The following is a 13837-nucleotide window of genomic DNA, read 5'->3' as shown; positions in this document are numbered from 1 at the left end:
CATAACCAAATATACATAATTATCCTAGTTTTTACATTCCCATTATCTTCATGAATACAGGATAAAAATCAGTCTAAATGACCTTCTCAGACCTCCTCAAGGATTAAGACTAGCCAGCTAGCTTTTTAAAAGTGTACGTGTGTAGCACAGATCAAAGGCAAATGTTCTGGTCAGTACTTCTCTACTGATGGGTTTTACTAAGAATGTGTGCAGCTTTCAGGGAAAACACCACAAATGACAGCTGTTCAAAAGCATGGAAATTAATTGGCAGCAGGAATTTCCTTGACTAATAGGGAAAAACTTAAAGTCACATGTTTTGATGAGCTTATTTTTCCCATCCTTAGTCAAGCATATTCACTTGTTAATGATTAAGATTTTCAAACAGAAATATAACCAGGAAAAGCCTGAGTACATAACCAAGTAAAATGCTGAGTGAAACACAGCTCCCTATGACTGAATGAACAAGAGCATTAATGAATGGATTTTAGGCATAAATTACACACAGGGAAAGGTTCAACTTGCAGGTCTTGATTTTCCATATGAACTAAATTGGGATGACAATAAGGATAATACAGTATATTTATTATATTAAAAAATAGTAGCAAGACAAGTGACCCCCTTGAACCTCCCCTAGTAAGCCATCTGCTCTGAGCTGTTTTTCTAGCAGTGGTGATAGATTTACACTGATCCATCCACAGTCTCTCTGACACAGGGGCTCTCAAGTCGTTGCCCTTGTGACCAGTGGTGAGAATGGATGAGACAGCTGGACAGGATTACGCGGCAGCCTGTGCCCTAGAACCAAGTTGTGTTGACTCTGCCTAGAGCTATGACCTTGGGCTCATTAGCATTACGCTCTTACCGCCTAAGCTAACTAGCCACTGATTAGCCACGATCCAACATACGCCACTCTGGGAGCACAATGTGTTCTCAATCACAGCAACAATGTGAGTTGTTATTTTCAAGGCAACTGAATTGAGCCCATGACATGCAAAGGCTCATGCATGGTGGAGTGTACACACACTGTCCCTCAAGGCAGCAATGAGATGGCCCTTCCAATCTATCAAATGACTGCTCTGACAGCTCAGAGAAAGCAAGAAATAGTCAAAGAATTTCCAGGAATCTCCCTGGTGGTCCAGCAGTTAAGACTGTGCTTCCACTGCCGGGGGTGTGGGTTCAATCCCTGGTCTGAGAACTAAGATCCTGAGTGCCACTCGTGCCAAAATTTAGAAGAAAAAAAAAAAATTCCGAAGCATGTTCTCCAGGCACCACAACAGAATAACATACCTGGCCATCCCTAGACTTGAAAAGTTGGCAGGGACAATGAGTATATCCAGCCTGGAGAATGGGTGTGTTCCCAGGACAGAGTGTGCTGCAGAGAGGCAAGGAGGGATCAGCGGCAGAAGGGTCTCCTGGCAGACCCTCTTCAGGCACGCTGGAGCAAAGACCCGATGAGGAATGATCTTCTGGGTGGTGGCAGAAGCATTCTGGAAGCGGCAGGGGTATTCCATGTGACCACAAACGCCAACATACCTGGGAGCAACACGAGATAAATAGATACATTTTATAGTAAATTAGGTTTATTCCTCTTTCCATGGAGATGAGGTACTTACACAGACATAGACAACTTCCAGGAGACAGTGGTTCTAATGGACTCTTAAGCAAAATAGTTCATTTGAGTTCTTGTCTTGTTTATTTCTATAGAGTGGTGAAAAAATTACAGATCAAAACACTTATCAAAGTGCTGAATTGATTATCTTCAATCTAAGCTAAGTGGAAGTAGTAAAATCTTGTTTTAGAATAAACAGGGAGAATCTCTAAGATTCAAAACAACAAAACAATCCCCTAGCAAAATAAAAAAGCAATTCCTATCCTTAGAAACGTGCTTTTCAAATGTCACTATGGGAAAAATCTTCTCCAGTTCAGAATAATTTGCAACTTAGAAAGGAAGGAACAGTGCAACCAAGTTAAAGATCCCACTCTGAAATGTCCTAGAATAAAAGATGTAGACTCGGTGATGTATCCTGTGAAACAAATCACAATGCCGTTTCAAGCTTTTCAAAAGAATATAATCCATTTCACTGAAAAGTAACCTACAATAACTGTTCTTTATGAAGGCCCTCAAAAGTTTTGCTGTTAAGGAATACAGGAGCACTTTGATACAACAATTTCCCCAATCCACTTTTAATACAAATTTAACTGAATCAACCTTTTAAGGAAACAGATCAGAGCCCAGCCCACACCATCTGACCACTGCAGCAAAGGTGGAGCCGGAAAAGAATTCCTAGAACCTGACTCAGAGGCCTCAAGAGAACATATCTACCCAAAGACCCAACATCAAAGGAAACTATCTTTTCACCTGCTAACACAGCCTTTATTCAAACAGAATGGGAAGTCCCTCTAATTTGAAACTGCAAATTATAATTCTAACTGTAGGTACTTCTTCACAATGAATATTGAAACACCTTAAAATGCTGGCACATCCCAATATGAACAGACTACACCAATAACTCCTTTCCACGTGCTTAAAGTGCCGTTCACCCATCCGAGGCTAGCACTGCCCAGGAAGATCCACATCGCCATGGAGATAAGCCTCACCCTCCGCCAGCCTGGGACACAGAACACAGCTTCCTGCATCAATGACATTTTACCACAGGTTAGGGTAAGAGAAGTGGGTGGAGACCCATAAAAACTTCTGAGAGGATAAAGTGATAGGAAGAACTTCATTACTGTCATTGAACATTAGTCAAAGTCTCTGGATTAATAACCTTGCTTTACAGAGAGAGTGAGTAGAAATGCCTTCTGGCAAACATCTAACTGAAAAGGCTGCAATTGTCCACCTAATAACAAATACTGTGTTGGTACATCAATTCAATCAAAAGTTAGAGAATAGTCTGGGGTAGCCAAAGGTACACCCCAAAAAGCTACTTTGTTAAAAAGATAAAAGGGGTGAGTTAAATTTTCTCTGGACAGGAATGACACTAGCCAAAGTAATGAAGGTCATTCCAGTTGTGTGAATTACCACTGTTTTTCATAATCAAAGCCTGAGAGAATGTGCAGGACTTTAAGGCAATCTAGCTATAATCAAACTAAGTGAGACCATAAGACTCCCAATAAAAATGGAAACGGCATCAGGGGAGCCACACATGTGTTCCTGCTGAGGGGCGGGGGCGGCTCAGGAGACCGAGGCTTCAGAGGCTGGTCTTAGGCTGGCTAACTGACCTGAGTCAGGCAGCTCAGTGTCTGGGGCCTCTTTTTCCTAATCTCTAACACTCTCTCACACAAGTGGCTGCTGGGGGAGGGGAGGAGTTGATTGGAAGAGGATGTGAGGGAACTCAGGGGGTTGATAGAATTTCTCTGTCTGGTTTAGGGCACATACAATCGTCAAAAGCTCATCAGGCAAAACACTTAGAATCTGTGCACTTTGTTGTATGTTAACTATGCTTTAATTAAAAGCAAACAGAAAATCGAAAAGAGTTTCTAAGATTTCTTCTGGCACTGCGATTCCATGACAACCCACCAAAGGAGCCCCTTTCACGCATCAGCCATGTTCCTGAAATGGTGAAGTAATATTGTACTTTTATAAGGTCATGAATAGTCTCCCACAGAAGCAATATTAACCCAAGTTGCCATATCTTCCTTTCACACTAACCTTCAGTTATTAGTCTCTGTGTATGTGCCTGCTCCAATACATTCTCAATATCACCAACAAATCAAGCATTTGCAAATACCAGTTCATTGTGTCCAGACTTGTATCAGAGTAAATATTTTAATAGTACATATTATTAATAATGCCTGATGGTTAATTAATAAATAATCTATAATACTAAGTAAGAATAATAAGCAATAATAAGTCCTACTGCAACTGCTACTGAACATTCATTAGGTGCCAAGCACTGTTCTGAACACTTTATATGCATTATTCCAACTAATGCACACAGCATCCTGAAGGGTAAGAACTACTCTTTCCATCACACTGAGTCATCATAAGCTCCTCTCTGCTGACCCTCCTGCTCCACATACTTCATGATTCTTCTTGAATAAATTAGGATCCTGGATTTTTCTCAAAGCTGAGCTCAGCTGGTCTGTGGTTCTCTGGCTTCCTACTCTTCCCTGTATTGATAGTACTAGTGCCCATTAATGTTGCCAGGAGCAGGAAGAACTGGTGAAATATATGTTAGACTGGTAAATGATGGGAAGCTAATCACTGGTTCCCTCTCACACAATTGCTAGGCTAAAATTATTTTATAAGAGGTCTTTCCAAAGAGTAAGAATGACCATGTTTTACTCATAATCACAAAGGTGAAAACTGTCAAGAAGCTCTTCTTTAGCCTAATCTCTTATTTCAAGAAGGTGCTGTACTAGAACCACTTGACACAAATGTTTTCCTACCACAGGTTCAAAGGGATTGCTAGAAAAGTCTCCCCTGGAAAGCATATCCTTTACTGCTCACAAGCCCCTTCCTCAGTTCAACCTGACAACTTAGTAAATATTTCCAGTATCTTTGCTCTATTCAAGGCACCTCAAAGGATGCTGCTATGTACACACATGAATAAATTTCCAACCCTACCTTTGAGGAGCTTACAGTTTTCTTGGCAGAAAAAAAAAATTTAATTCTGAAAGTTACAGTGACATAGGTTACACAATTTATTAACATATTTTAGCAAACAGCTTAGATGCTTGCTTACCATAAAAATCACAAGTGTTCAAAATGCCACCACCAGCCCCCAGTGAATTGTCGACAGTGATGTTAATGTAAACTGCGATGTAGGAGTGTCTGGAAGCTGGATGCTTTTTCTCAGGGCATTTAGTGCACTGCAGAGAAAACTGAGATATGTACAGTAAGAGACAGAAAGCCGAAATATCTTGAGAGAGCAAGGGCTGGAGAAATCAAACCAAGGCAGGAAGATATGAAAAGGTATGCTCACAGTGAAGGATGTAATGGAAACTGGCATTTTTCCTATGACTTATATATGTTCATAATGTACATATTATAGATATATTATATATTATACATATTATATGTGTGTGTGTGTGTGTGTGAGCTGCTCAGTTGTGTCCGACTCTTTTGTGACCCCATGGACTGTACCCCGCCAGGCTCCTCTGTCCATGGAATTTTTCAGGCAAGGATACTGGAGGGGTTGCCATTTCCTTCTCCAGGAGATCTTCCTGACCCAGGAATCGAACCCAGATCTCCTGCATTGAAGGCAGATTCTTTACCGTCTGAGCTACTAGGGAAACCCTATATATATATGTAATTCCTTCTTTTCCAGACTCTCAAGAGAGATAGAAACAGGGTTTATCCTCCAACGTCCACAAGGGAATTTTCATCACCTTTGCAGCTCTAAAGAAGACCTCTTCCTGCACCAAGTTGTCCCTTCTCTAGGATGAACAACCTCAATGCCTTTTCTTCTTCGTGTTGCCTGCCTTCCTTGCGTTTAATTATTTTTCTTGAGTCCTCTGGACTTTATCCAAGTTTCCATGTTGTGCTTAAACTGAATGGCCCCCAAGTGAAGACAATATTTTAACAAAGGCCTTGAGAGGTTAAACAGAACAAAAATTCCCCTGTGGCTGGAGAAGGTTATACTGCAGCCAAATAAAATTGATAAATTTTCAGAAGTTTACCTAAGTGCCTTTTAACTAACGCATTTGCTCACCTAGAATGGGCTAGAGCATGCGTGGAGCTGGAGTTGGAAGAGGGAACATTCCTCACATAATTTAGGCCACATGAACAGTGATCAAAAGTTCAGTGACCAATACTTTGGCTAAGTTTCTGAGACACAGATGAAACTTCAAGCAAATGCAAGCCTGTGGTGTATAAAGCCCCTGTAAAAGTTACATTTACATGAGTTGAACTGGTGGTCTTGGGAAGGTTTGAAATAGAAAGGGTAGGGTGGGGCGGGGGGCGGGGCAGAGATGCTGAGGGAGGCAAGGGGACCAGATGTGAATATAACCAAAAACACCACTGTAGTTGGCACTTTAGAGCACCTTTGCTGGCAAACTTAGCATGGAGCCAAAGATTTAATGGATAAAAACACAAAGCCACCCTTTGATGACTAAAGACAGCACACATGGAGCACGCAGCCAGGGAAGGATTAAGCAAATGAAAGCTATTATTTTATCAGCAGTACATTTCTGATGGACAGGCACAGTGATAAATGGAGGGAAAACTTAGTCATAGCATGTCGGACACAGAGGGAGTGTGGGAGGGACTCCATTCCACGGGCCTGTGTTTCCATACAAGGACGTGCTTCCCCGGAGTGGCAACTCTGACCTCTCTCCACAGCTGATGGGGTTGGCGTGCCTCTTTGGGCTTTCTCTTTTTCAATCTGCTTGCCCACAGCGTGGTTACTTTTTGGCTGTTAGGCAATCTGTGTGCATCTGTTTTGCAGAGGCTGGCAGAGGTCCACCTGGGTGGGTAACTGGGTGGGTGCGTAAATTTGTCCAATTTGGAAACGAAGTATTAGAATGTCCACTGAGACTATGCATCCGAGCACCCCCTCAGTCCAGCTTCTGTCAACAATAAAAGCTTTATTTTGCTTTCCTTCTGTCTGTTTCTCAATTGGTTCTAAACACAGGAGGACAAAAGAGGAATCAAAATTACCCCTTCCCCTAAACCCCAGGAGGAATTTCAGATATCATCTCTTTGCAGAATCTCCACTTGGTCTGTCCATATCCTGCTCCCATCACAGCTATAGACGCAAGAAGAGTGAAAAGCCATTGCAGCTACTTCTGCAATGACCGCTGCCCGCTCTCCTCCTGTGTGTCTCTGGGAATACAGCTAGAAGGACAAACTAACAAAGTTCTATCTTTGCTTTCTCCTCGTTTCCTAAGGCACACATTTCCTGATGCACACCTCCCCTAAGAGTCAATGAGCCCTGAGGGTGTAGATGAAGAGCACAGTGCTTCTTCACCACAAAGAATCTGAGAACCCTGAACAAAGACTTTCTTCTACAGAGAAGGGAAGTATGGCCTGCCCAAAGAGACATAACCAATAGAAATGGCTCCTTCAGCTTCAAAGGCAATGCTCTCAACTTCTGTTTTCTGTTCTAACATGACAGATTCCAATCAATAACAGTGGGAAGGTAGATCAGACTCCAGGTGAGGTGTGGATGTTACATGTAGCCTTTAAAAGTCCCCAGGCAAGGTTCTGAATCACCTCTCTAGGGGGTCAAGCTGAGATGTGAATCCATGTGTTGTAACTCAATAAGGATATGGACATGAAGTTGCTGTCTGAAGCTTCTGTATCTTTATGTAAAAAAAGGAGATAATAAAACCTATCAATCTAATAGGCTTATCCTCAGGACTAACTGAGATGACATTTAGATCAAGACCTTCTCTGACTGCAACACCCAGTAGCTTCTGTATCAGTTCAGGATAGGCTAAGATATGCTGCAGTAACAAATAACCCCGATGTTTCAGTGCTTAATGGAAAAAAAGGTTATTTGTCAGTCATACCAAGTGTGCTGTAAATCCAAGTAATTCTCCAGGGCACCTGTCCTCCTCGCTCAGAAATCTGGGCTTCATGAAACTGCAGAGTAAGGCCTACTCTGTGATCTCAGTAACAGAGGAAGAGAGGACCAGAGGGCAGCACAGGCGATTAAATGTTCCCATGTGAGAATAAGACATGTCATTTCCATTCACAATGTTCTTCCTTCAAGAGTACATACATAAAACCCAATAAACAATCTAGGATCCTCCATAGACCTCAGGGCAGACAGTCCTGACAGACAAGTTACTGAGCAGGAAGTAGAAATTTCTTTCCTTCCTCCAAAAAAGCAAATGTGGACAATAAGACATGCCTATGTTAATAGAGGCCTCAGTGGCTTTATCTCCTAAGGGTACCAACTACTACTGTCCCTGTGATAAGAATGAAAGTAACATAGCAAAATAAAACCCAAACAAGAGGAATTTCACTAAGAGTATATCTTAGTTGGTTTTCAAGAATGAAATGAGCATCTGTATCATTGCTCTTCGCTGAAAGGTACTGACTTAGTGAATTCGTGTCAATAGGAAAAAAAGATTAAACTGAGGTGGGTGTCAAGGTCACCCTGGAACAAAGCATGATGCAACAATGTACAATGAGCAAGCACACTTCTGTGCCTCTTATGTGCATTCTCCTTCCTTTTGGCTCTGAAAACTAGATAATAGCTGAAAGCCCAGGGAGGAGGCTACAAGTGAATATCCAAAGGCCCACACTAATTTTTAAAAGCTTTGATTTTCTCTGATCCATCCTGAAAAAGAAGAAATTGCTACTGAAATTAACAGAGCCCTGACCTAGCAAGATTCTCATAACTTCTCATAGCCTTCTGACAGCTTCCTCGTGTCCTGAGCTCCAAGGAGGCTGACTCTCCCCACTGAGGGAGGGCAGCCCCCACAAGCGCATGGCTGATAACAGGCAAGGAATCAAAACAGCAAAGTGGCCCACAAAGTAATCCATCAGACAAGCACCTTCTTTCCATTCAGTTGTGCTTTTGAAAAAATAAGTACCGAAAACCAAAGTTAGATGTAGAAGGAGATAAAGTATTGAATCTGACGATTCTGTTGACTTAATGAAACACACAAAAATATTTCACCTGACTATCCAGAGGATCTCATAGATATTTCTCTTTCTTTCTGCATAAACACTATGCCCACATTTCTGCCTCTCAATTCTCTTTTGCTCCCAGTAGGGTTTTTCCTGCTTTGATTAATCATATTTTGGTTTAGTTTCTCAGCAGGAATGACTCACATTCCCAGTGCTTGGAATAAATGCATCATACTGCTCCCTCAAGTGTTTGTTTTTCAGCAAGTTCCCAAGTACAAACCTGAAGTCAGCTTCAGAAGGTGAGAAGGATCTCTCTGTTGCCAGATCATTTGATGAGCAGATCTCCGGCTTCATTTCTGTCCAGGATCCCACTGCAATCGTGAAGGTGGAAGCTGGCATTGGCATGGTGACGTAGTAATGCCAACTTGAGTAGCCTACAAAGGGAAAGAGAAAAACATAATGAGGCCAATGCATGGTCCTGGACTTTACTCTGTATTTTTTCTCTTTAGGCACTTGAAGAGCTTGTGTGCTAAGTTGAGATGAGCTAATTCTTGGAGGTGGGGCATTATTCTAGGTCTCAGCAATAGAGAGATGATAGATTCAGCATAGCCAAGATTTGGATCTCTTCCATGGATCAGTTTGAAGCCCTTCAAGTGAGGCTATAAATAAAGGGTTGAGGCGGTCACTAATAGCTACAAACACATAAGGACAGAGGTTGTATGCTACTAAGGAGTCAAGAACATATCTTATCCATATTGCCAGCACAGTACTTGGCATAAAAAAGAAGATGCTATGTTGAATGAATGAATAAATGACCATTTCTGTGCTTCCAAACTACTTTGTCTAAATTCAATTCAGGTCACTCTAAAATGGATATAGCAAAAAAAAGAAAAAGAAAGACTAGGAAGGAAAGTATATGGGTTTTAGCACCAACCCTGAAACTACTTATTTATGGAAGTTCAGGTCTTGTCTCTCATCCTTTTTATCTGTTAATATACTGGGATAGTCCCCTTTCCTCAACAAGCACATGAAAAACAGAGCTTGGGAGGTTCAGGCGAGCCAAGGACTCCCAGCTAGTTTGTAACAGGGTTAGAATTTGTAGCTGGAGCTCCCTACCACAGCCAAAAGTGTACCCCCTCCACTTAGTCCAAACCATAGAGAAGGTTCTTACCAAAGGAACAAATGATTGATAACTTATAACATTATGTTTCTTTTTTTCTTGTAAGATGAGGAAATGATCTTTTTTTTTTTAGGAAATGATCTTAATGTTACTGAAATCTCAAAGTATCATTCAACCTGACTTAATGTAATATTTTTTTCCTGAGCATGTGTTATAAATTAGTGGGGTTATCTTTAGGGAATCTAGTATCACCTCACATTATGGAACACAGTGCTTCACTCTTCATGTTTCCATAGTGGGAGCTACCGCTACAGTAACACTCCCAACCTCTCTTTCGGCCCCTTGCTAACTCCTTCTGAGGAGCTAATCTTCTCTTTCTTATTTTAAGTTGCTGAGGGTTAAACACTCATAGAATGGCCTGTTGTCATCCAGTTTGGTCAATTGGTGGATAAAGTCAAATTCAGAGTAGAAATATTAACAGGCCTACATTGACCAGCAGACTTTTAATGACATTTTTCAAAGTGCTTTACCAGTAAAAATCAGTAATAAAGATTGGATTTTGCTCTCCATGTACTTGGACTTTTTAAATCTCAACTAATCTGATATTACTTTGCCAACAAAGGTCTGTCTAGTCAAGGCTACGGTTTTTCCAGTAGTCATTTATGGATGCGAGAGTTGGACTGTGAAGAAAGCTGAGCACCAAAGAATTGATGCTTTTGAACTGTGGTGTTGGAGAAGACTCTTGAGAGTCCCTTGGACTGCAAGGAGATCCAACCAGTCCATTCTAAAGGAGACCAGTTCTGGGTGCTCATTAGAAGGACTGATGCTGAGGCTGAAACTCCAATACTTTGGCCACCTCATGTGAAGAACTGACTCACTGGAAAAGACACTGATGCTGGGAGGGATTGGGGGCAAGAGGAGAAGGGGATAACAGAGGATGAGATGGCTGGATGGCATCACCGACTCGATGCACAAGAGTTTGGGTGAACTCTGGGAGTTGGTGATGGATAGGGAGGCCTGGTGTGCTGAGCTTCATGGGGTCACAAAGAGTTGGACACAACTGAGCAACTGAACTGAACTGAACTGAATCTGAACTTTGGAAGATTGGAGGGGTCATTATTTATTACCCTCTGTAGCTGACAGTTTAGATAGAAAGAAGTACATTTCTGATAAAAATCAAAATTTTAAATAATAAACAAAAACTTAAACTTAGGACAAAATGAACATTTCTCAAGTTTGAATAAACAAGATATGCTATCAAGTTTGGAAATCAATAGAGGAGATATCTGAAGAAGGAATACAGAAGGGCATGCTGCTGGAAACCCTTTACAGAGGCAGCCATTGTCTCAAACTTGCTTGTAAGTTTGATACTGGTTCTGCAAAGAGTGGCTACTCTTGAGATCACTTTCTCCACAGCTGACTAAGAAGCTGAAGGCAGGGTCCTCTTTAAAGAGAACCAAATCCAGTGATGCTGGAGACAATCTGATGATATGCATAGCTTCTCCTGGGCTTGAAGAAAAACCACAGCTGTAAAAAAGAATGGCTGCCGTGATCCCAGGCCACTAAGAGGAAGGTAGAGACAATCCCAGCAGGCGTGACCAAAGCCTGACATGGATCCGACATGACATGCTGCACTGAGTCTTCATCCCTAATTTTCCTGCTTTCCCACACCTGCCTCATTCTCTGCAACCTGACGCCTCCCCGACGGTTGCTCCACTGAAGAACTTCCATTTGGACTGGACAACACAATGAGAGCTGGCATAAGTTGGCCGGTGGGGAGGAGGAGATACGAGAAGAGGAAAGAAGGTATGGGAAAAGAGTGAAATATCCTAGATTTTGAATATCCTAGGTTTAAAAGAGAAATTTCGAATAACAATCCTCTCTGGATCACAGGGCTGTGGTCTGGTCATTCTATCTCTGAAACCTATTTTGGAGTGTTGTTGAACGTGGGCTGTTGAACCTTTCTTTCAAAAATTTCAGCTCCATGGTGGGGGGAGAGGTTCAGTAAATAAACAGCAACAGTGAGGCTTGCAAGTAAAAATGGAAGATTGAATACATATCTGATAAAGGGTAATATCCAAAATATATAAGGAACTCACACAACTCAATAGCATAAAAACATATAATCCTTATTTAAAAAATGGGTAGTGGAACTAGGTTGCTTTCTCCTAAAATCCAATTAAAGGACAGTAAAATGATTTTTTTTTTAAGGCATAAACCAAAAAGAATAAGGAGAATAAAATAGGAGACAATTACCCACAAAATACCGGAAGGCAGAATGCAGGTGGTAAAAGAGGAAAATGACATGGCAGCTCTGAATCCTAAGTCAGCTGGGAGAAAGACAAGATTCACCTCATTTTATACCTCAGATTCTCCCAAAAGGGTGTGAGTAGAGGTGCTAAACTAAGCAGGATGGATCGGATGACTCAGAAGGGCTCAGATCCCTGGGTGGCCACCCTTGCTCCTCACACCTGGGCCACCTGTCTCCCCACCCCCCACCCCCCGCCAATACATACCAACAAATAACTGGAGGTTTACCTTCCAGAGAATAAAAGAGAGGGTCTCTGAAGGTAGAATGGCATAGTTGAAGCAAATGAATGGGATTAAATGAACAAATGCATATCAGATGCTGAGACCACCAGCCTTAGGTGTGTGCTGTGCTTAGTAACTCAGTTGCATCTGACTCTCTGCAGCCCCATGGACTGTAGCCCACCAAGCTCCTCTGTCCATGGAATTTTCCAGGCAAGAATACTGGAATGGGTTGCAATCTCCTACTCCAGGGGATCTTCCTGACTCAGGGATCGAACCTGTGTCTCTTGCATTTCCTGCTTTGGCAGGCAGATTCTTGACCATTACCACCAGTCATTTCCCCTTATTTGACAACCAAGTTTTTACCTCCAGGCAGGAAAATGAAGAAACCTGACAAGCCCAAGAGAGACAACCAAGGATACTGAAATTGGAGGTTTCCTATGATTTGTCTATGATGAAACTTACAGATGACAAGGCCTATGCACTCACTCAGTGCTCCAATTACATTTTAGTCCCCTACCCCCAAATGCCTACAGACAAATCAAGGACCTTCAAGCATCTTTAGAAAGCCCCTAATGCAAAACAGAGAGACAAAACCAAAAAGAAGCAAGCAACTTGGAGGACAGTGAACATGCTAGGAGAAAAAACTTCAAAACACACCAAACAGATACATAATGAAAGTTCAGAGAATTTATTGCAGTAGAGAATTAAAAAAACATGAGAGAAGGAAAGAAAAACCCAATAATAGGAGTGAGATGGAATATAAAGCTGAAATCTCCTCAGAAATAAAAGACAATCTAATATCCAAGTAACAGAAGCTCCAGAAAAAGACATCAGAGAAAATAGAAGGAAGAAAACTGTCGGTTAAAAACTTTGAGAAAATTTCCCCAAATTTCAGAGACCATGAGTTTTCAGACTGAAAGGGCACACAATATCCAGAACACCCGGTACAAGTCCACCTACATTATGATACATCATTATGAAATTTAGAACCCTGAGGATAAAGGCAAGATCTTACAAGCTTCCCCAAAGAGAGAGAAAACAAAAATCACTTACAATAGGGACATTTTCAGACACGTAGAGTTTTTTTTTTAAAAAATTGCCTCCCACACATTCTGTTTTCTGGAATCTACAAGAGCACGTAAATTATGCTTCAGAAAGAGGTAGTAAACCAGTAAGAGGAGCATAGATGATCCAACATAAGGGAGACGCAAAGGGAACCTGTAGAATAATGGAGAAAGGCATTCCCAGGAACCAGCTGTGCACCCAGTAGAGAGTGTAACGTGCCCTGCAGGGCAGAGTATATGGCCCCAGGAGAGACTGCTTCAGGAAGATGGAACTGAGAGAAAATCTGATGTATCTGAGCATCTGTAAAGATTTAAACAACTTTTTAAAGAATCTTGGGGTTGGCAAATAACGTAGAAAACTAAGCAAAAGAGAACAGATAATAAGGCTATTATTAATTCATGAAAAACTAGCATGTAATATAGAAATAATAATATAATCAAAGTTGCACTAACAAACATAGATATAACAATATGCGATGAACATTGATCTAATCAAAGTTATGATATTAATTATATTGTGAAGATAAAGTTTTGGGAAGGAGGCATGTGTTTGATGGAGTGAGTAGAGCCTGCAGAAGAGTACCAAATCCTTATCTG

At 41.5% G+C, this 13837-nt stretch overlaps 1 protein-coding gene across 1 annotated transcript in view; it reads right to left on the bottom strand.

Moving 5' to 3' along the window:
• The window catches only part of AOPEP (aminopeptidase O (putative)), a 344774-nt gene that overhangs the window by 294979 nt on the left and 35958 nt on the right, over positions 1–13837 (bottom strand). The window contains exons 3-4 of the mRNA XM_068973712.1: positions 8805–8958; positions 1285–1530 (exon numbers count right to left, since the gene is read on the bottom strand). Coding sequence (XP_068829813.1) covers positions 1285–1530; positions 8805–8958 — 400 coding nt within the window. The remainder of the gene's footprint in view (positions 1–1284; positions 1531–8804; positions 8959–13837) is intronic.

The sequence above is a fragment of the Capricornis sumatraensis genome, chromosome 6 (genome assembly GCF_032405125.1).
Source record: "Capricornis sumatraensis isolate serow.1 chromosome 6, serow.2, whole genome shotgun sequence".
NCBI classification, from domain to species: domain Eukaryota; kingdom Metazoa; phylum Chordata; class Mammalia; order Artiodactyla; family Bovidae; genus Capricornis; species Capricornis sumatraensis.
The sequence above is the reverse complement of the archived record's forward strand: the minus strand, read 5'-3'. Positions and strand labels throughout refer to the sequence as shown.